Genomic DNA, 24196 nt, shown 5'->3' on the forward strand with positions numbered 1-24196 from the left:
CATAAAAATCAGAAGATGTACTCCAAGACTCACCTAATGCCTTCCCAACTGCTAATGGACTTTCAGCCCACTGGACCAGATTAGAGCTAACCAAAAGGAAAAACCCTGAAATCTATACAGTATGCACAATGGGTCTTCTGACACTCTTTTGCTATACAGACCTTCTTCCATAGTGCCTCACTACTTGCTAAAATAGACATAGACAATCATTTGGTGAAGAAATTTTATGTGCATTTGTGCACGAGAGAATGTTTGCATATAAGCACATAATATGGAAAAATTGGAAATAATTTATTCTTATCTTGCTTTATTACCTCATACACTGCAAAAGATGCAGTATGTGGTTTAACTATAATTATTATAAAATAAGTAAAATATCCAATACTTTACAGTAAAATCCAGATTCTGGAAATAGATCAGTTCTGAGGGCCTAAAAACAGTCATGGTCATGTCTACATTAAAAAGTAATGACACAATAGCAGTGGATCTGTAGATAGATGGAGCTAGTATAAATACATGTACACCAGGAGAGAATCAGGGAGTTTACTTCAAACTAGATTGTATTCCAATTCCCTAGCCCCAATGCATGTGTTTCAAAGCTATCCAAAGGCCAATCATTGGTTTAGATCCTTATGTCCCTCTCTGGGCTTACCATACATTTTGGTAGACTTCTGCAGTAGAGTTTCCTCCAAAGGAATCCAGTTCATGTGCACCAACACTACTCTGTAAATTGAAACAGTGCATGGTAAATGGGAAAAGAGAATTCACTTCAGGACTACAATATCCTTCTGAAATAAAGTGTAACATGAATGCAGATAGAAATATTCTTATGGAATTTAAGCCAGGACTCAAACAGACGATTCGGACTTATCAAATTAGCATTTGTCAGCTGTCCTCATTCTTGCCCTTAACTATAAGCAATGTAAGGTGATTCCAATTAGCTTAGCCTAGAAGAAAAGAAAGCTAAGCTAAAAATCAATTTATTCTTCATCTCTCAGGCTAAAAGCATACTCAGATAACACATGGTAACATTTTAAAACGAAGTTAATGTGATCATTCTTACATCCCCATGATCAACTTAAACATTCTCCAATTACTGCCATAGTAGGCATAAGTAGCTCTCTTCCCATCCGATTTCCATTCATCGGCATGGATCATTAAAGGCCATGTGAAGACAGATAAGAACTAGAGCAATCTTCAGGCTATTCAACAGGTCATTATCAATATCAACCAGATATTTCTGGTTCAGTCACCACTGTCCATTTAAGGCAGAATATATAAAATAACTCATTTACAGTTTAGTTTATTATTGAAACAGCAATATATGACACTTAAAATATGCCACTTACAGTAACTTGCAATGTGTTGTTATGAACACTTAAAAATGAGTGAGATATATGCTTTGCTTCAGGGAGTATGAGATGGGAACTACTGGTACGTGTCTTGATCTCATTATGTAAGACTTAACAAGTCTGATGATAAACATAAATGTTTACAAGATCGAAACATATGCTTGGCAGTCAGGTATTTATAGGATTGAGCACACATGAATTTACTGTGGGATTCATTTTATTTACCACTTACATGCAATCAACATTAAACATTAAAGGAAACAGAAAAAGCTACAGAATGCATTAGGAAATGAAATATAAATATGAAAACTACTAATTAGAGTTTCAATAAGCATCATATTCACTACATGTGCAGGAATCTTTCCCAAAAATCTCAGGTTTTGTTTTCATGTGAAGACAGTTAAGAGATCTATGTTAAACAAAAAGATCAGTAGTGTTAGAAAAGCTTTTTATGATTCCCACCTGCCTGACAATTCAAAGGTATCAAACTATTATTGTACATGCCTTAATATAATGTAATGAAGCCTGTTATTTTATGACATCTGACACATTTAAAAATTTAATATATTTTAGTATAGGCTGTATTTCCAGGTAGTAAACAGATCTAAGTACAAAAATATCAAGAGTTGGTTTTCCTATCAGTTGAGTAGCTGTAATATTAAACACAGTAACTGTATTGCATAAGAACTGCTCATCTTTCTCCTAAAAGATTCTGATCTTTAAATATTTCAAAAAGTTGCTTTTTCAGGCCTCTAGGGGCACTAAATATTTTTAAAGATGTTACCTCCTCACTGAATGTCTCATTAAGTGGCTTTCTTGAACAAAATAGCTGCTTTCCAGTCATATAGGTTTTCTGCACACTCAGAACATCAACTTGATGAATGGGTAACTTGGTCACCGAACTCTTTACAGCTGACTTTTTTTTTTTTTTTTTAAATGTGCATGCACATCCAACAAGCACATGCAAGTGTATGCATATGTTTCTTCTAGTATTTTATTATAAATATTGTCATTTAGAGAGACTGTTCTTTTGGGAGACAAGCTGGAGACAAAAGAGAAACTTTGAGAAAGCTTCACTGAGATTTGACATTTAAAAGCAGGCAACATTTGACAAGATTAAAAAAAAAAAAAAAAAAACACACACACAACACAGAACCCTTGAGGTTGGAAGGGCCCTTTCATCCAGTCCTTCCATCATCCAGTCCAACCCCCCTACTCAGGCAGGGTCACCTGGGCAAGTCGCCCAGGACCCTGTCCAGATGACCAAACACTCAATATATTCCTCTATAACTTTCAAAACCAAGGTGTCTAAGCAATATTCAATTTTCATTATACGTTTTTAAGTATCTATTTTTTATACTTTATATAGATCACAACTACAACAAAAGGAGCAATTTGCAACACAGTTTGTTACATATGTAAGCCCAATTACATTTTACCACAGATCCCTAGGATCTGTTCACTTAATGCCCAGTGAGTCACAGACCTCTCTTAAAAGTCCATCTTTCTACCAATATGAATGTTGCCCTCTTCTAGCTGTCAAAGACTTAACTCTTCCTTAGCATTTCTGGTAATGCTATTTAAACAATCCATATGCTTCTTCCTCTGTTACCAGTCAAATCCTCCTCCCCTTCACCCCTCCTTTAAAATCACTTTTGCATTATTTTCTGACATTTTTGTTTTGAACAGCAGCTCAGGTCTTTCTCAAAGACATGAATGTTATCTAAGGTCTCATTATATGTTACACATCATAATAAGGAACAGTTTAAAACAGTAAAGTTATGTTTTGCCACAATTTCCTTGTCCAAGGAAATCCAAAAACATTATTGCAAGAGAATTTTACACAAGATCTTTTTATTTTGTGACCAGACCCTACTTATTCATCTACCTAAATACAGCCTTCACCACAGTCCTCATATTTTGATAGTGACCATTTCTTTCATAATATTATACATATAATTACACACACACATTCTGGTATTCCAGCTACCTTTTAGCAAAAGAAAAAATAGCAATTATAGTGTGCTCATTTAGAAATACAAGCTTTTCAGTTTTGTCCATTCAAGTTTTATGAGCAAACTTTTCACAAGAATAAATGTAAAATTTTATAATCAGAGAAAAAGAGTAGCATAAACAATTTTCACCACTCTCTCATCTGCAATATCTAAATACAAAAACTGTCATGTTTTTCAAATCAGCTAAATGCCAGCTGCAATGGTATCATTAAATCTAACAAATTAATGAGCAAAGCTATTAAGATAATATTAGGGACCTTATTCCCACTACTCAAACAAAAATGCTTCTTTAAAGAAAAAAAAAGAAAAGAAAAAGACAAAGCAAAAGCTCAGAGCTTGAATTTTCATCATCTGATTGACCAAAAGCAATCAATCTATTTCTAAAAAGGCACCTGTTTTCAAAGTGTAACTTGCACAGACTTGGGATATGAAATGGAACAAAGTAAAGGGGAGGTAGAGGCAGAAATCAAAAATAAGCAAACAGAGCAAATAGAAAAAAAGAAAAGCAGCAGCAAGGGAGAGAGAAAGACACTAAAAGGGACAGAGAATACAATATAAAAACTGTATTTATCAAAAGTCATCATTTCAATTAAAAGTAATGAAGCAGTTGGCACCCCCCCCCATAATGCATATTAAAAAAGAGCGGGGGGGGGAAGAGCAGCAGGAAAGTTAAAATAGCAAAGCAAAATTAACTGTATGCAAAAAAAAAAAAGTTGGATGATGTCAAGGAAAAATTACCACTAATTCAGTTTATTTTCTTCAAGTACTTCTCAAATCTAGTGCTTTGTCATCAAAATGATGGATCAGAAGACAATCCTGGCATCTTTTTTTTTTTTTTTTTTAATGTGTTTAAACATGCATATTAACTTGTCAGCACGGTATATAAAAGTTTAATGAGATTTTCTTTCCTTCCTTTCATTGCTAAATTCAGTACTTTAACCACAATGAAGCCAATGTAGTCCTGTTACACAGTGTGGAAGGTTAGCAACATGCTAATGGCACATTACTGCCCAGTAACCCTCTATTTTATCCATTTCTTAATGTAGCTGGGAAAGAGTTTAGGGTGCAGATAAGAGTGGATTCCTCCTCTTGCCCATGTACCCTGTCACAGAACTCCCGGGATCACCAGCACTGCTTGGGTGGACTTTGATCAGCAACAAAACCTTTCGGTTTTCAAATGCACTCTTCAAGTCTTTCAAGCATTAGTTTTGTTGTATTTAGAGCAAGAGGTGAAAGAAAACTCAGGAAGTTATCTCCTGTACTTCACTGTAGCTCTAAAGGCTGGAAGTGACCCGTCACAAACAAACGTAAAGGCTAGTCCAGTTATGGAAGATTTCACAGTAAGAGTGTTATTGAACACAACTAGTCTGGCATTTGTAGGAAATGGACCCTGCAAGAACGGTCTGATTATTCAGATTAAATATATGCACATTGATGGTTCTCATGTTTTCTTAGAACTAAAAATTAACCTAATAGCATTAATGACTAGTTCCTGTGAGCTTCACAGAAGACAGTTCCATACAATTTATATCTGCTGTTTCAAGAATTCAGAGTCTATTAAAAAATAAAGAATAATAAGTGATGAAAAATATGATCTGATCAGAACAGTAAAATTTAGGAAATTAAATTGTGCAACTGCTTAAGAATCAACAGTGAGATCTAAGTTCAATACAAAGTAGATATTTCCAAGTCTTTGCAGTGAAAGGAGCTCAGATTTGACGCTGTTTTTTTTTTCCAAAATATTCAGTGCATTCAGATCATCTCACAAAGCAAAAAGGCATGAAAGGACAGTCAGCTAAAGTGGACCGAAAGGTGAAAGAGCTGATATAGAAAACATAAATATCCAGTGAGGTTAGGTTTGCACAGAGCAAGAAGACAGTAAAACGAGTTAGCACTAACCAAGCAAGTTAGATTTTCCACAAACAGAGAGGAAAAAAAAAAAAGGAAAAAGATAAAGATTCAAAGACAAGAAGGTAGAGATAAAACTCACGATGCATCTTATTGTGTAGAAATAATTGATGTTTTGCGTTTCTTTTTGACAAGAGAAAGAACATAAACATATATATAACAAAGTCTGAGCAATTAATAGTGCAGAAGGAGTAAATCTGTCAAGTTATTACTGATATGGACCACATTATTCTTACAAAACACAAGCAAGGCTATCCTACAAATAATGTAACAAAGGATTTATCCGAACACCTTCCTTGTAAGTTGAGAGTTAAATATGTGATATCAAAGGCAACTGAGAAGCTCTGGGCAAAACTAAAGGTTCCAGAAAACTAAAAACTCTGCCCATAGCAGAGCACTGAATTTGTGGCAAGGAATTTGAGGAGAGGAGGAGGGAAACGGGAGTAATAAGAACAGGACACCAAAGTCCTTACATTTTGGTGCCACTTATGTTAGCAGTGGCAATGATATTAATGCTAAGCACCTGTAACTGTAAGCAGAGACTGCATGATACCTCCTCAAATAGCTACATTAAGGAACCATTAACAGTATTCATGGAATTCTTATAATTAATTTCACCCCTTGCATGGACTCCTGGGAACCATTTTGATAGATTCATATTGAAATGGTGGAGTGAATTCAAAAAAAAAAAAAAAAGCCACAACAATCAAGACTAGAGGAATTGATGTATGAAGAAAGATTAAAATAGCTAAATGCGCCAAGCTTGGAAAAGATGAGAGTAAGGAGAATTCAGACAGCTTACAAATATCCGAAGGATATAATGATGCAGGAGTGCTGATAATTACTCAGGTCAGGTGGGCTTAACCTCAAATAACGGAAGGAAATACAGCGGGGGGCAGAGGGTGCTTTAACAGGTATCAGGAAATGCTTCCTGACAACAATAACTTCAGTTATTTTAAACTAGATGGATAAACAGTACGCAGTGGACATAGAAAAGGTGTTTTCCCTTCCCCTAACTCTAATTGCACCATTCTAAACATCATATAGTTCACTTATGAAAACAATGCTTAAATATTAAACGCAGCTCATCCTGCTCTCTTCTGCCAGATGACACCCGTTCTCGTTTCTGCGCCCGAGGAGTGACTAAATCGAATCGTTTTGCCCAGGCTGTCACAGCTCCGGAGCGAGCAGCAGGCGCCCAGGCCGGTCACACAGAGACGGCTCTCCAGCACGGAGGGCGCCGCAGCCGCAGCCACAGCCGTAGCCACAGCCGTAGCCACAGCCACAGGCACCCAGGCAGCACTGCACCCAGGGACCCTGACAGGAAAACAGACCACAACGTGGAAAAACTTTTTTTTTTTCAATTCTATGCCTTGACTAAAGTGCAATATTTCATATATACACACGTACCGCTCTTTACTTCCTAGTAAAATACGTTTTCTTCTCTTCTTTTACACTTAAGATAGAAGTTTTCCGACATAGATGTGCTTGTTGGATTACGTTACACTGAGCACAGTGGTGATCTATGAAAGTGGAAATCTCTGGAAGTCTAGCAACGATCCTACTAGACTGCTGCTAACACAGGGGTTGACTAAAGCCTTTTACAATTTTTATTTTATGATACCTTCTATTCTAAACCACGCCACACAACAGGTTTGCATGGAACTAACTATACTGAGTACTTACAGCTATTCATTTGAATGAAAATTTTAAAAGTAATTACAGCTCATAAACACGTTATTTCCAAACCTCTGAAGCAGTATTACCAGTGACAGACCATATGCTTTCAGTGTATTCATAACGCAGTGAGCGCCTTCGGGCCTTTTTCACATTAGTTGTTACTGAGGAGCAGTACTGGGCGTAAACGGCGAGGTTTTGGTAGCGGGGGGGCCGCAGGGGTTACCTGGGGCAGGAGGCCGGACCTGCCCTGCGCCGGTTGCAGCCGGTTCTGGCCAGCTCCCACCCAGCCCCAGTCACCCACCGGCCACCAAACCGCCGCGGTCAGGGCAGGGACCCGGGGGGCCGCAGCAGAGGGGAACACGTAAAAGCAAGGCACGACAGAAAGCAAGCATTTCGCACGCTGCCCCAACCTCTTGCACCGCCTGCCGCCCCGCCGATGGGGTTAGGGTGGCCCGAGCTAACACATGGCGAAAACAAGGGAAGGAACAAGGCGCTAGGGAGGCCAGAGGAGGTGACTTAGCCTGAAGCTGAGCCTGGGGAAGCAGGAGGAAAGGTGTTTCCTGGAGAGCTTAATCTGTCTTCCCCTTTCCCTTCCCCTCCCCCCCGAATCAGTAATCAAAAGTTCATGTTGACTGGCAATAAATTAAGCAAAATTCCCCAAGCCAAGACTGTTCTGCCTGCAGCAGGAGCAGATACTATTCTAAAGGTCAGTATTTCATTTGCTAAAAGCCCATTCACCTGCTAAAAGGAAGAGGGAGAAGAGGCTGTTACGGCTGCAGCACGCGACTGGGACAGGCCAGTGTCCAGCTCCGCCAACAGATTTCTCCTGTCACGCTGGGAAAGTAGTAACTGCCCTCACAAGTAAGCGTGAAATATTACTGAATAATACTGGGCAATGCCACTAACTTCTTGTAACATCAGCCCTATTCTTTAGACGGATAGCAGGAGAACCTTTGAAGCTGGGGATTAAGTATTTCTTTACAGGTCACCGACACACTAATATTTGTTACTTATTGTCAATGTGTTCAGGTAGCGTAGAGTTATGTCAAGAAACATCAGAAGTACAGTTACATTAACCCTGTTATAATCTTGCCATTTGGTCGAAAATGTGACCCATTAGTAATTAATCTTGGAACTTGAGGTAATACAGTGCTCTCCACTTCACTGACAGCAACGCTCATCGCGCATTTATAGCTCATACAAGGACTCTTGACAGGGTAGAGAGAACTAGTGGGATGCATTAGCAACTGCAAAAATGAGATAAAAGCTACTGACTTTGTAACCTATAATTCACCAAAAGCTGCTTCTTCACTTTTCTTTTGTTAAGCACACATTCTAAGAAACAAAAGGTCCATTTTTTATTCTTGATGCACACATGTGAGACTCATTAATGTTAATTGGATTTATGAATGCCCATTGAAAAGAGAAGAAACTGCAAAGATTTCACATTTGCAGGGAAACAATCAAAGGAACAATTTCTTATGTGTCTAGATGATGAAGAGATGAGGAAAGAATGGGTGAATCATTTTACATTATGATTCAAAGTTCTTAAAATGGTCAGAAAAGATGAAAACGCTAATTTCTATATGGAGTTAGATTTGTGTAAGGGACTCTAAGAATCCAATTTGAACCTTCAAATATGAGCATTTGTGCCTCTGATTACCTGACTGAGAAAAAATTATGTCCTCTGAATTGCAGTTCTACAGACGTGTAGCTGTAATTCAATTTGGCAGGTGTAAAATACAAGCGTATTACCCCTCCACCCCCACAGTCTTCTAAGAGACACTGAACTTTAGCCATTTTAATTTATTCCATATTGTAGCTTTCATATTCACTATACATCAAGTTTCTGATAGTTCTGTTTTTGTTTTTTTTTTTCTTTTTTTAAAGGTGATAATATATGGCTCTGGTTACTCTACCATTTCAAAATAAATCCAGCATTCAGTTGCATCTTGACTACGACACTGTCAGTTGCACCCAGTGTGAGGCCTGCAGTGAACAGAACAGAAGAGTAAGCCAAAAATTTAAGATATTCCATGACAGGAGGCAGCGTGGAAAAGGCAAAGTCTTTGTTGAGAAGATTTTATTCTCTGGGAATTCTCCAAAACTTGGTCTTCTGCTCAATCAGAAGCCCCACTGAATTAATTGGAAATTGTCTGTTTGTATCACACAGCCCCCTCTTACGAGAAAGATTCAATCATTCTTAAATAGGCAGTGCCAAAGCATAGCTTCCTCCTGTCCCTCAAAATCATATTCACTCTAGGTAAATCATGAACAATAAAAATTTGATATAATGCCACACCACTATGTTAAACAATAAGTCTAAATATAGAGCTTACTTCAAAAAACAAAATCAACCAAAACCAAAAATAAACACTGCATGAAAGGATGCAAAATACCTCACCAAGTTCCTGGAAGTACTCAAAGTATGGAAGTATACACTGTCCATTGCACAGTGTGTGATATTTGCAGGCTGAAGAGAAGATAACTGTATGGCTTGTTCCTTATTTTTCCCCTCTTTTCAACAATCTGCATCTCCAGTAATACTGAAAAAGAGCAATTGCTACGCACTCCAAAATCTGAGGACTACACCTGGTTACTGCACACACAGAGTAAATGAGTGAATACAGGAATGTTGCTTATGCTTTCCTCGATCCACCCATCCACATAACAGACTGACCCATATTTAGAAAAAGAAAGAAAAAAAAAAAAAAAATATCGATAAATGTATATCTTAACATTCTTTATGTATCCTACTTGAAAAGCACATAAAACCTTCCCTCCTCCTTTCAAAAAACACTGGAAAAAGAATGCTCTCTGTTGTAGGATCTGGAAAAGATGAGGATCAGATCAGGTCACTGCTTCAGATTTCTTTGCCAATGCACAGAATACATCTGCATATGATGAAGAGTAACTCTAGCTGTATAATACCAGATTTCCTCGTCTTTGTGGATTTCAGACAATCAGCACATGATCCCTTTAGAAAAATGTTCAGTTTGATCCTTTTTTGCCTCTGCCCAATGCTGTTATAACAAAAACAAATCAATGCCTCTATTAGTAGTTCTCTTGCGTATCTTTTAAAAGCCTTTCCAAAATTAAGATCGTATTATCTACTAATTTTAAATGAAAAAGTAATTAAAAAAAACACTATTGATTACTCATAAGATTCAGGGGGAGAAATTAAATCACTGAATTAACTGAACGGAGAAGTTCTCAGGATTACATCATCTTTTTAATTATAAATTGGGTCATTGCCTATGAATTGTATGACTCAGCTCGGGAATCCCTAAAAAGAAATTTTCAGTTGATGCAACAGTTACATTTGATTTATTTGTTAATCTGAGCTACAAGCACTATATTTTGGAGCTCTGAGAGATAAGGAAATCCCCAGAGAAAGTTAGGGGAGTTATCACTCCTGTCAGCTATATATCATCTGCTACAAGGTGAGATATCTCTACTCAGTCAAGTTTTGAGTATCTCCAATCTCTCTGGCAATCTATTCTAGCATTTGACTGCCATCATAGTGATTTTTCCCCCCTTCATACCTAATTGGAATATCCCATGTTCTAACTTGTGTCTGTTGCCTCCCACCCTACCACTCCGCACCTCTGAGACGAGTCTGACCCCATCTCCTCCATACTCCCATTAGCTGGTTGAATACCTCAGTAAAACCTCTCCCAAAGTTTTTCTTCTTAAGGCTAACAAATCCAGTTCTCTCAGTCTCTCCTCATATTTCATGTGCGGCAAACCCCAAGCGTCATGATGGCCCTTTGCTGGACTCACTCCAGCGTGTCAATGACTTTCTTGAATAGACAAAAAAAAACCCTGAACACAATACTCCAGAGGCAATCTCTAGTGCTGAACAGAGGGGAATAATCACTTCCATTGACTTGGTAGCTACACTCATAATACAGACCTATATGCACTTGACCTTCCTCACTGCAAGGGCATGTAACTTCATTCTGGGTAACACAGGAAGGAGGAAAAAAAAAAAAAAAAAAGTTCCTTCTTTCAGTTGGGATTTCTTGTCATTTAAGCCATGCTAACAAAACGCACCTGCAAAAGCCTGGTCAGATGAAATACTCAGCAAGAATTCTCAGAGTCTGTCAAGTTGCTCAAAGCAAGAGCCGAAACAAGAAATAAAGCAGATACTGCCACTGGAATGTGCTTGGGATTGATGTGATAGGCAAAACTTTCTTACCGAACAATAGTTATTTTCTTCCTCCGATTCCATCTTATCATTAATTACTGCAATTGTTAGCTATCACTTGGTAACATTTCCTTTTCTGTGTATGAAACAGCTTGAGTATTTTTAGGTTTCCTTTGCATACCTAGTTGTTTTTTTCCCCTCAGACAGAACCTCACTGGAAAACTCTGCTTTGTGTGTTTACTTCTCAGTTATTTATAAATTAGGTCCACTCTGGGCACATTCAATCGCCATCTGTAGTTACCAGCATAACGCTACAGCAACCATGACTCAGTAGACTTTTTCTAATTATATTGCCTTGACACTTTTATACCCCAAAGCATTCGGTGTTTCATAAAAAACCTCAAGTATTTTTGACATCCTGTTGGTAGCAAGCCCATCCCTCTGCTAAATACATCAAAAAAACATTAGTATTATAATTCCAGAAACCTGTGCAAGTGTGCCTTTAAAACTGTTTCAGTCTCTAACTAATCTTTAATTCTACCTGCTGATTCATTCTGATTTGATTATTCACTAAAATATCTTTATAGATATTTTTCACTTCTCTCTATACATATATAGAAACCATAACCTTTAACTCCTTTAACTCGTAAACTGCTCAGCAGAGTCAATGCAGGGGGCGGGGGGAAGAAAAGAGTGATACAACTTTTGGCTGCCTTACTCCTGCACTTTCAAATGACTGTTAGATGATTTAGTGGCTTATTTGCACAGTAAAAGGACAATCAAAAATCATTTTGATTTTTCTTACTCTTGAGGAATTTTCCTCAAAATTCATTATCAGAAAATCACCATCACTATTAGAAAATCTGTGCAAATAACCAGCAAAACCCAGATCTATTCAGTAGTATATTCCACTGTTAACAGGCAGCTACAATTTAAGAAAGAAGAATTTATCAAAATGAATAGCATAAAAGGCTTGTTGCTTTAAAAACAGTGTCTAGTCTATTAAAGTTTCTGATTTACTGTTCATGTAAGAGAACAAAATGTTCTTTAGTTTTATGAACCAAAACATTATCTAATTGCATTAAGATTCCAGAGTATCACTTGTAGGTGAACCTAAACTTTGTATCAATCAGTTTTTCCACCATAAGCAGTATTTTGTAAAAATGGGATATTTTTAAAAGTTTATGGAAACTATGGTCTAGTGTGCCATGCTGCTAATACTTAAGAAGTCCAACATCTTTAGTATAAAGTTATTTTTACCACCTCTTTACTTTGCCATTTTTTAAATTCAGAAATGAAACCAGGCGATTACACAATCAGTACTTAACATTATCTACATAAATATCTTCCTATGCTATTAAAAGCAGGTGGTAAAAACAGGTTTTGCATTAACGGGTAAGTTATTCTTGATATCTTCTGTGAGTTTGTTTTCCTCATTATTAACATTTGGGGGTATAAAAACAAGTTATTCAAACACATATGAAAGAACTAACAAAAAAAAGCCTCAACATAAAAGTTACCTTCACTGATTAATTCATACCCGTTGGTCCCGAGAAGTTTATTACCATAGCCACAAACACATTTATGAAGTCTTCTCTTTTTTCAAAATACTTAACAGGTAATGACTTCTATGCCTTGTCTACTCTGAGTGAAGAGTGCTCTTCTACAGCTACTACCAATATGCTGTTCAGATTTCTTCCTGACTACTCCCTGTTCACATGACAAGGCACTCTTCATTCTCACCCTTCCACTCCTTTGCAGCGCAGCCAGCGATTAGCAGAGAGTAAGTTTAGAAGGAGGAGAAGCTAACTAGACATCATATTAAAAGACTATCTTTTTTTTCTTCCTACCATAGAAAAGCAATGTTCCTGAAAAGGACAGCAAGCAAACCTGCGGACTGGGAACTGCCTGGGACCTAAGGCTCAAGCACTAGAAAGACAGGTTTAGAGACTGGTAAGGTTAGTATATGAATTTCTTTATCCCTACTATTCTCCTTTATGATAAGCTGACCGTCTCCAATGGAACAAGTCTGACCACATATTTTATACAATTAAACATTTTTATTTAGGGAAGACCACTTAATTATAAAGTTTAACAATGACTAGTTTAAGAAATTTCTGGTATTTAAGTGACCCACTTAATTGCTCTCAGTGGCAGAACAGTCAGCAAGCAGCTGTCTTGCTGGAATCTCAGCAAATAAAAGCCAAAGCTATGTGTCTGCCTACTGAATTACCTTTCTCACTTCTTGAAAAACAATCAGTTTTTGCAGATTGTAACAGAGATATACAAATGCACCTAATAGAATTGCTTCCATTTGCTTGTGCATTTTACACTTTTACCCAAGACTCCACGTCTGCCACACTTACACAGGGGTCCTCTAGGTCCATCCGTATCCACGTCATGGATATTAGATCAACTACAACTCAATAAATAAATAAATAAATAAATTCTGACCAAGAAAGAGATTTAAGTGTTTATGACGCTGAAAGCAGCTACAATATTTACTATTCCTGTAGCCTGTGTTAAGTACCAGAAGATTCACCCACAGTGGACATGTACGATTAGATTAAATCTTACCATTAGTGACAGACACTTTTTACATTCCCAAGATTCTAATCCCTTGCGTAGGAAAGGAGAACTGCAGTTCCAACAATCAGAGCTGTAAGCCTTCTAGAGGACGCACCTAAAACACGGTGATAGGAGGGGGTACTGGAGAAACAAAAACAACAAAAGAATACTACATTTGTTCTCTAGGACAATGACTAGCTAAAGTTGATATAAATGATTGTGTAAATTAGAACAGGTTCCCTTTCAATGGAACTTACTTCTGCCAGGTAAAGAGACAAAACCTAGCAGACATTTTACACTACAAAGTTTTAGAGAGGAAGGCCTGAGCAGGCCTTGGCCAATGAGTAAGTGATACGGCTATATGCAAGAGACCTAGTAATTTGAATTTTAGTTGAGCTGCGTCCGATAAGTAGCCTGATCATTTGCTATTTGGGAAAAGGATTCTCTCTAACAATACCACTTATAAAAGAATTCATTTTTAATAAATGAAAATCAGCAGAGTCATACAAAAAGTCTGACCAGTCAAAATTATGTTCCTAAATCATTTATACAAACCAAGGATATTGATAAAGTTACTAAGAAATATCTCTCAGTTTCTCAAACTAAACCTAAGCATTTTTCAAGGCATTTCAAGAATCTGTTAAGTCAAAACCCTATTTTTTTTTCAAATACAATTAGAATAGTGATACCAGGCTGAAGATCTGGAGATTACTCACCAGGCCTTATCTGAGGATTTGTTCTTAAAGCAGTGGGGCAAGAAATTGCATTTCCTTCCTTAAAGGACTGTCTGTATAACTACTATCATTTAAAATTACATGTGGTTGAAACCTGGATTTTCATATTGAAAATATTCAGAAATTTACTATCTCAACAAATTAAAAAGTGTTCACATGAATATGAATTTCTGTGCAACTCAGATGTTCAGAACAAACATTCTCTGCCAAGAGAAAAATGAAACCCCCTATCTAATACATACCCCTGCAATAGCTAGCTATTCCCTTCAGGGGAAGCAAATTGTAAATATATTTTAACAAAATAAATTAATTATAGTATAAGTTATAAATTCCTAGTTTCCAGATCACTTCAGGTAGTTTCTAATCTGTGCTGAAAAAAACAAGGTTAAATATGACAAGTATTGTGATTACTTGTGAGTAAATGTGTTTATTTTTTGTTTAAACAAAACAAAATTTTATTTAAACAACATTAACTTACAACTCATCACATAACAGTCTCTGAAGAATGCCAGAGGAATAGTGTTTGTTCTGTCTCTGAAAGTGTGTAGAAAAATAAAGGGTCTGACTAGTACTTGTTTATAGTTATTGGCCATATATGGCTAAATTCGGAAGGATCACTACCCCTCCCACATTTAAATTTGAATCACAAGTGAGCAGACAAAAACCAAGTCACTTTTTCCCCACCACCAAGCAGTTACAGATTCTATGCTATAAATAAGACCACCAGCATTATTAACTGTATTAAAAAATAGAAAACGTGGATTGACTTTGCAGGATCATCTAGTCCACCCGTATATCCTATATGCATTTATTCTATAGTTTTGATTTTTGCGGAGATTAATTGTTCCTGCTGGCATGCACAAGTGCCATTCAGAAAAGGAAGTATTTACAGTTGCCAGCAGTTAGTAGCATCCATGATCTTGCAGTTACTTAGTCAAATGTCCTAATCCAAAACTCACTGTGCTAAACTAAAAGACTACTTTTGATTTCAATGTCCTCTAGATCTGGTCCTTAAATAATTAACTAGATTATTCAACAGTAAAGCCCTGCTGGTAGGAAGACTCAAAAAACTGGTATGTTCCAACAAGCTACAGGAAAGATGAGATTTTTAGAATTGTAACCTGTATATTGAGAGAGTTAAACAGGATAGTTTAGAAAGTCTAATGAATTCACAAATATTACTGGTTTTGAATATATAAAAACCTACTTTCTATTTTCAAGGTAGCATATTTAAGCAATGCGTTAAAATTAGTATCCTATATCTATGTGCTGAGAGACTACTACTGATATTTGCATCAAAAATATTCAAGGTAAAGGCTCTCCTCAGACTTGCTCTTTAAGGCCTTCATCTGAAAAAAATGAACAAGTGTACTAATTTAACCATGGTGAAAATTTCATTACATTCAACAGGATACTGATGTGTTTGAAGTTTTTCATGCCTTTAATAAGCCTTAACTGTATAAAAGTTTACCTCAGGAGTAATTATTTAAATCACAGAAGTTGTCCCTGTGCAAGTCTGCTGCACATTAGAATCCAGCTCCTACTATTTTTTGATTAGACTATGCATTTGTACATAGTCTGATGTATATGAAATTGCAGACTTTATGCTGCACTTCAATAAAGCATAGCATGTCATGGAAAAAGTAACTGGAGCAGTTAAGTGCCTTCTTCCACAGTTATATCTGAAAAGCGGACATATGTACCAACCTGAGTTTTGAAAATCCTCATGACTAAATGAGTATAATAAAAGTATTTTGTACTCACTGTATGAGACTTGTGACCTTTCAGAGTTGCTTTAGAAATGCACTTAAGTTCTAATAGCTGCCTGTTAACTCCATTCACTGGAACAATCCTGTTGATGATACTTAGAATCAGTACTATTGCCTTTAGGTTTATAAGGCTATAGGTATAGGTACCACTTGCATTAATACAGATGAATTGGGGAAGAATTCTAGAAGCAGAGTACAGATACAATTTAACTGCTACTTCCATTTTATTAAATTATTTTATGCTCTTAGTAGCTGGCTGTCAATCATTATTTAAATGACATTGTGATTGTTCAAATTAAACTAGGTAGAAATTGTATTTTTTGCTGTTTTAATGAGTTATGGCTGTTCAGCTTCTCATGCAGAAAAATTTGAACATTTTGGTGTTCTAAGCTCAGATTGCAAGCATCCTGATATGCCAAGGGCTTTAAGAGTTCCACATGATACACAACCGATAAGAGTAACAGTTTTTCTTCAAGTAAGCAAATTTTAATACTTGGCTTGACCTTTTGCAAGTCACATAGCTGACTAACTTCTAGTTAAACTGTTAAGACCTACCTTAGGTGAGACTGTGGCACTGATGCTGCTACACTAGTACAGTCCTGCAGATGCACACTGCATTTGTGTAATGCTGACTGCTCACAACTGTTCTTTAGAAATAAGCATTTGCATGGGGTCCAGTTTTAAATGCCCAAGCACTCCCTTCAAATCACTGTGATGCAAACCTATGCTTCAGAGGTTTGCTGAGTGAGGTCCTGATCATCTAGTGTCCGGTGTTGAGGCCCCTATATTTGTAAGTCACTTAGGATACTCGGATACTTAACTGCTTGTAGCATAGGAGCTATATATATAAGTGTACCCTAACAACTGAGACATGTTATGTACAAAGTCAGTAACGCTAAAGATGGAAAGTAATACATTGCAATAGTTTTCTTAAACTCAACACGTGTAAGAACTAAAATATCTGTATCTATATTTATATATATATATATATATATATATATATATATCCTAAGCTACTGGCAACATACAATATGGCAAACTGAGTTGCAGGAGCTGTTTTTCCTAGTTTTTAAAATAAAGCTGTGGTATTGTTTATATTATATTTACATTGGGAGGCTCAAAATCAGCACACATTTCCACCTGATCTTTCAGGAAGCAGGATAGTTTCTACAACAGGAAGTGGGTTTACAGGTAGATTACTACTTTCTCACTATAGTAGGATACAGATATTTGTAACAGAAATTCACATAAAATAGATTTTCATGACCACCACAACATATTTACATTAGTTGATCTGAGAACACAAAAATATTCTACAAAATGTAAAAGAAACAAGGACAACAGACAGCCTGAACAACAGATGGCATTTTTCAGAATACACCAGTTCATCGGTGTCTGAACTCCCTGGAATTTTTATAAAAGCATAACGAAGACCTGGGACTTAAAAACATTTTATGTATTCACATACATACACACATAAGTAAATGTGTATGTGTGTGTGCGTGTGTATTCAGAGCAGGCTTGTTCACTCAACTCTTAAAAAAAGAGGCAAGATAGCTGTTGGTACCGATGATTAAAATAATCGAACATGGTCTAAATGGATGTCTAACAGCTTTTTAAACAGAACTGTACCTACAGAATTCCAAAGGTCGTGTGTTCTCTGTGCCCATGCTCCAAGCTGACTAGAAGTTATGGCACTGTATTAGCATGGTAGCAACCTGGAGCTAATGTGATCTTCCTTTCCACGTGGCTTATCAAATTGAACTTGGAGCTGTGTTAACCATGGCAAGACAAGTTCCAGTTTTGAGATAATTTGTACCTGCCTTCCTTGGAGCAGGGGAGAGCTAGTTCACTTCTACCCCTGAGGTACTCTGTAAACATAAATTTATATAAATATTTTGACTATAACCAAAATTTATATATACACACACATAATGGAGACAGAGAGAGTGCACATGAAAGCGCTATTATACATAATAGAAGATTACTGTGTTCAGTACTTTTTGAACTACAGCCCTTTAACAGAGTACTTCACAGGAAACTTTTGATCTTACCCACTTTCTCTCAGGGAGGCCAACTTAAATTTGAAGTGAATTCAAGTAGCAATTTACACCTTTTAAGGATCTAAATCTTTCATTGACCTCCTTGGGCAAGTAATAGGACCTTACTCATTCTGATCACTAATAGAAAAAATGTATTTGTCCCATTAAAAAAGTAGATAAGCCCTATATGGCCAGTTCCCCATCACTGTAAATCTTGATGGAACAGATATAGAGCCATTTACATGAATGAAGTTATCTAAAGGTGAAATAGCAGATATTCAATCACTTTAGAAGACTACACTGAAAAGTCAGTTCTCTTGCTGACCAACCAGGAATCATATACTTAACTAGGATAAAGCCTTAAAATATTTTGGGTTATGTTCTGAAAGCCTTTTTAATAATTATGTGCGAGTGTCACTCCAAACACCTGATTTCTCTCTCCAGAGAGATATTCTTCCCTACAATTTTCAATGCCTCCTGAGATTGCAAACTGCAAGACAGTAGCTACAGCAAGGAAGATGAATTACAAAGAAAGTGTAATTTGACCTCCATAACATATGGCATAAAAAAAAGAAGAAAAAAAGCATAATATATGAAAACTTTAGAAGATCCATGGACATATGGAAGAGTTTGTAGCAACTGAAAATTTATATGAACTGCACCTCATTCTGAATTAGAATTCTACTGCTAAAAGAAAAGAATAGTCTTGGGAAAAGCTCCAAAGTCATCGAGTATGAACCCCGACCATAAAGGATCATGCAATCAGGCCCATATTCATTGATTAAAACACCAAGGCATAAGCATTAATACATAAAAACGCAGAAAAAGCATTAAAACTTTGTTTGATTTTGTTAGCTTTCACTGACACATATCATAAGCTGTAAGTTTCCAGTTCACAAAAATCATCTGCCACACAAAGAACAGAACAGCAATCGAGTCATTCAGACAGCGGTCCACCAACAAAACCAACCATCATATCAATTCTTTAGAATGGATGTTAAGTGGAGTACATAAGCAGTAGAATAGCTATCATTAAGAGATTCTACATATTTGAAGAACATTTCAGACAGTAGAAATTGCAGTGAGAGAGGGTAAATAAAGCCTTATTGAATGGCCCAGATACCACCAATTTCTTTTAACTAGACTCCTGTATTTTCTGAAGAAGTTTTAAGAGTTTGGATGCTATTTTTCTAAATATGTAGAGCCACTTTTCCATTAATTCCTAATTCCAATTTATTTTCTTGATAAGGAGTGACATTAAAATTAAGTAAGTGTGTGTCCCCCCACCCCCACACACTCAACAGTTATTTAGGCCCACCAGCATGTGTGCACACTGCAAAACTGTACAGCTATTCATCAGATAGCCAGAACTGTAGATATACATTCCTTCATTTTGCCCATTGTCCCACTGATGGTTCATTAAAAAAAAAAAGGGGGGGGGGGAGAAAGCAGTTCTCACAGTACTCTGTTTTCTCAGTTTGACTAAATCTACTCTTTGCTTTGTTACTCCTGCCTTTCGCTTCTTTCCATGCTCAAGTTTCCCTATATCTTTTCTGCTGACTTACAGAACTGTGGCCTTCTTTCTTTTCTCTACTTAATGTTGTCATCCCTCACCCACTTTTTTCCGACTTCTAAATAAACCTGTCTTAAAGCCCTGCTAAGTATACCTGCACTCAGTAGGCATTACTAGTATATAAGACTTATGGAAAGGATGTATCCTGTGGCTGCATCAATGGCATCATTACTCTTCCTCCTCTTCTCCAAAAGATAACTTTCTTATCCTTTCTACTGAGAAAGTAAGGACTATCCTCCACATTCCTCACATCCATTTGAAAGCTGTGCCTGCCTCTCAGCCTCTTCTCCAAAACAGGACTTGGGCAGAAAGAGGTTGGCTGTTACATCCTTTGCAAACTCAGGCAAAAGGGGCTCCAAAACACCTAGTTGGGAAGTTTGGGTAGAGCTATTAAAAAAGAGGAGGGAGGACAAAGCTTTGTGCTTCATGTTCCCTACTTGATGAGCAGGGGTTTGCAGCATTTTCTTCCAACTAACTTGTGGGAGCTTTAAACCAAAATATTTTAAAGCATTAAGCCACTTTAAATCTTGGCCAAACAAAACATGGGCAAAGGATGAACATGTAAGGAACAGCTACAGGGACAAACAGTCAGTAGAAAATGTTTCCTGATGTCCTCTCTTGAAGGATGGGAAAAAAAAAAGTTTCCAGATGAATACCAAATTGTTCAAAAGTGGGGCAGTAACCACAAGCTCTGAGGACCTTCCACCCCTTAAGTCTCATGGCCTTTGATTTTGCAGATAGGCTAATATTAAATCATCTTGAAACAAGAAACAATTTGGATTCAGCCTTGTCAGTCAGGTTGTTTTGGTGATACCAAAAGCACAGATGCGAACATATGGGGGCAGGGGGTGTTTAAAACAAACAAACAAAAAAACCCCACACACAACATTCAACTTCATCAGTTGAATATGCCCACCACCTTCCTACTTCCTATGAAATTCAATTATAGCATATGTAGTCATTTCTTTCTAATAAAGTATCATGCCAGAGCTCTCCAGTGTATAGAAGAAGTAAAGCTTCTGCGCAAAACTCAGCATATTTATTAAGCAATTCTACATTGTATAAACAAAGGGCGTTTTCAGGTTCTCCTCTGTTTACAAGGAAGCAGTGATTTTAGCAGTCTTGGATTGGGGCATAGATGAATATAGACTGAATGCTTTAAAGCAAGATAGAAAGATATATCTGAGCCATAGCTTCTCTAAAATACTTATTTTTTTATAATTAAAAATCAGTGTTTTTCCTAGTCATATTCTAGGATGGAAGATGCCAGGAGTATATTAAAAGGTTATATTCTTACCAAAACTTCTAAGGACACATTCTACAATGTATTAATAAAGATCTTTGTATTTGTAAGTTTGAAAGCCTATTTACAGTAAAATGACTGATCTGCTGAAGTGATTTAACGTTTAATTTTCTAATAGAAGCTGTTTGAAATGTATTTTAGCACCTCAAAGCTGTTAGTTTGAACTATCTTATCTAATCATGCTACATCACAACTAAGCAGTATTTTTACCTACTTTAAATTAAAATCACTCAAACAAAATAATAGTCTTCATGTCTGTATATATACACTATTTCACATTGAAGGAATTTATTATGCTGTCAATAGAACTTTCCCTTTTTAACACAGTGAGAACTTTGAGGGTTATACTGCTCACTGTCTATAACAAAAGCTTTTAAAGGCAAGGTTTCTGATGGCAAATTCATAACCAATACTGTCTTGGTTTTTCACAACCATTCTACCCCCCTGAAGAGCAGGGTCTGAGTAAGATTTCCTTCCAGAGTAATAATGTTCCAAAGCCTATGCAATATATTTTCTTTGAAATTTTTAACTTAACAGCAGTCTCCCCAAACATATTTTGGTCAGTAATGTTTTTACAAGATCAGGATTGTTAGATTACAAGATTGCTTTTTTTAAATCCAGTAAAAGAAAAAAAAACACACAACTAAAACAGAATCTATTATGAATAGCAAGATAATATGGAGTTCAAAAGTTGGATCAGACTATTCTCAGTCTTGCCTGATCCATCTTTCCTGAAATTATTCAGCATAAAGACGGCAATATATTGTGCAATTAAGTGCATCAAAGATTTCTACAGTAGATCTTGGGTTCGTAACTATAATAGTGAAATATTACACACATATTGCCATCGCATGGATATTATAAATATTTGTTTAAAATTTAAAAATATAATGTTTTCCCACAGATTAATATGCAGAATTTATAGTAAATAAAATTGTTATCAGATTTACAATGTGAAAGGAGCAGCTTTACATTTGAAACAGTCCAAAAAATCTGCCACAGATTCTCTCGTAGTAGTTACTATTTTTATGACTTGGCTCAGACTTGCTTTAATTTCTTTATTTAGGGAGAAACTGCAAGCTTGCCAACTCTAGGAAATGTTAAGTACTTCAGTAAATTCATCATCAATATAGGTCATGCATTCGAGGGAACAAGAACATGGCAAGTAAGTTCTCTTCCACCTCATCCAAAGGGAATTTCAGAATAAGATGGTGATGGAAGAGAGTGATAAGTACTATGGCTAAGCCCCTCTTTCAGCTCTCTGGTATTCTCCAGACATCTGTCCACACTTTGTTGCACTGTGATTGAGTGGCTACATGATGTAGCTCACCCAGGCTACTGTTTTTCTACATCAGTTATATCTCAACAGGCAGAATAGCACATGTATTTCCAATACTATCATGCCATACCTCTTCCATTAAAGTTCAGAAATAATAGCAAGTGAGCCCAAGCAAGTCAGCAAAGCCATAGGAAACCCAAGAGATGCAAAGATAACAGTGTGGCACGTCTATACAGAAATAATTTTAATATTCTATGCAGACTTTCCAGAGTATCCAGCCAAATCACCTAAATAGTTTAAATCCTTTCAAAACTGGAGTTTGGTTGCTGGGCTTTAGAAAACAAAAACAAGAAAAACAATGCAGATAATTTCTGAAGCTATTCTTGAACAAATGGATCTCTCTACCCAAAGAGTTCAGGCCTCAGGTAAACAAGTTTCTGCCTTTTTCCTCACTTTTTAAAACAGAACCTCTAGCTGGTCCTGACACCTGAAATGACGGGAATCACCTGGCAACCCAGACCGAGTCCTTCTTGCCGAGAAATGTGTATCAGCTGCCTCACCAAAGAAGTTTATAGCTTTTTTCAAAGTTTGCTCCCAAACCTGAAAGTGGTTAAACACCCAACCATGATGCTTGCAGATCCCAGCCAAGAAGGGTCTCTGAGATTTCCATTCCCACCGTTTCCATGACCAGACTAAACATTAACAGCCTCAGAAAGGACATGCAAGCAGCTGCTCTGCCAGTGCACAGAGAGCTCCGGCAAACATTCAGAGCCGTTAATAATTCCTCGGGAAAAGAGGGGAGACCCAGTTCGTGGGAGAAGCACCTTCAACCCGCTCCGCCAGCGAAAGCACTTGATCCCCATTACGCTAGAAGCACCATCAAACGCACGCGAAACTGGCCAGGGCTCCAGCTCGCTGCACCAGAGATTATGCACACACAGCAATTTCCACGCAGCCGGGGAGACTGGTAGGAAGCGGAGGGAAGGAGAAAACGGGCGGGGGGAGGAAGCCATTACCAGAGTTTTGTTCCCGTTCTTGCTGAGGGGACCTCGGAAAACTCCCTTGATGTTGCGGAAGTGCCCGTTGCTGAGGTGCGCGGAGCTGATGACAATGTAGTAGCACTCCATGGGGCCGCGGCCGCCGGGCGCTCAGCGCTGCGCTGCGGCGCGGTGCGGCGCGGCCGCCGGGCATGTGCCGCGCCGCCGCCGCCGGGGCCCCGGCCCCGCACGCCGCCCCCTCCCGCTGCCGCTGGCCGCGCCGGCCCCTGCGCGCCCCCGCCCGCCCCGGGGCGCCGCGCTGCTCGGGGGCGGCGGAGCCGGCGCCGGGAGCCCCGCAGCCTCAGCGCGGCGCTGGCTGCTGCAGGAGGAGCGGCGGCGGCGGCGGCATCTCCGTGGCTGCGCTAGAGCCGTCTGAGCTGCCGCCTCTCGCAGGCATAGTGTTATTATACCGTGCAGCGTTGCCGGTCCATTGCACTGAGCCAATGGCAGGAAGCCACTGGGCTGATACTGAGAGCTGTCAGAGGAGTACATCTGTCACACGCCGCCTTCCCCGCCACCCCCGAGCTCCCCATCCCGCTCCCCACGCGTGTCTCGCCCCGCCAGCCTCCCACCGCCCGGCGGCGGCAGGTCCCGGCGAGGGGGCGGGCTGGGGGCGGCAGCGGGAGGCAGAGAGGGCAGGCGGCAGGAGCGCAGCCGGCCCCCGACCGGCTGGGGAAACCCGTCACTTCAACTGCAGCAAATTCCTAGCGCAGCAGGAGCCCGGCATGTGACGGGGCTTCCCGCCCGGCCGCCCCCGCCAAGCCCTGCGGCGCGGCAGCCCCTCGG

The 24196-nt window shown here is 38.3% G+C and overlaps 1 protein-coding gene across 1 annotated transcript in view; it reads right to left on the bottom strand.

Annotated features, from left to right (window-relative positions):
• ZNF804A (zinc finger protein 804A) overlaps positions 1 to 23500 on the bottom strand; it is a 169102-nt gene extending 145602 nt beyond the window's left edge. Inside the window, exon 1 of the mRNA XM_013960496.2 lies at positions 23390 to 23500. Within this exon, the coding sequence (XP_013815950.2) occupies positions 23390 to 23500 (111 nt within the window). The remainder of the gene's footprint in view (positions 1 to 23389) is intronic.
• Between the last annotated feature and the right edge of the window lie 696 nt (positions 23501 to 24196).

The sequence above is a fragment of the Apteryx mantelli genome, chromosome 6 (assembly GCF_036417845.1).
Source record: "Apteryx mantelli isolate bAptMan1 chromosome 6, bAptMan1.hap1, whole genome shotgun sequence".
NCBI lineage: Eukaryota > Metazoa > Chordata > Aves > Apterygiformes > Apterygidae > Apteryx > Apteryx mantelli.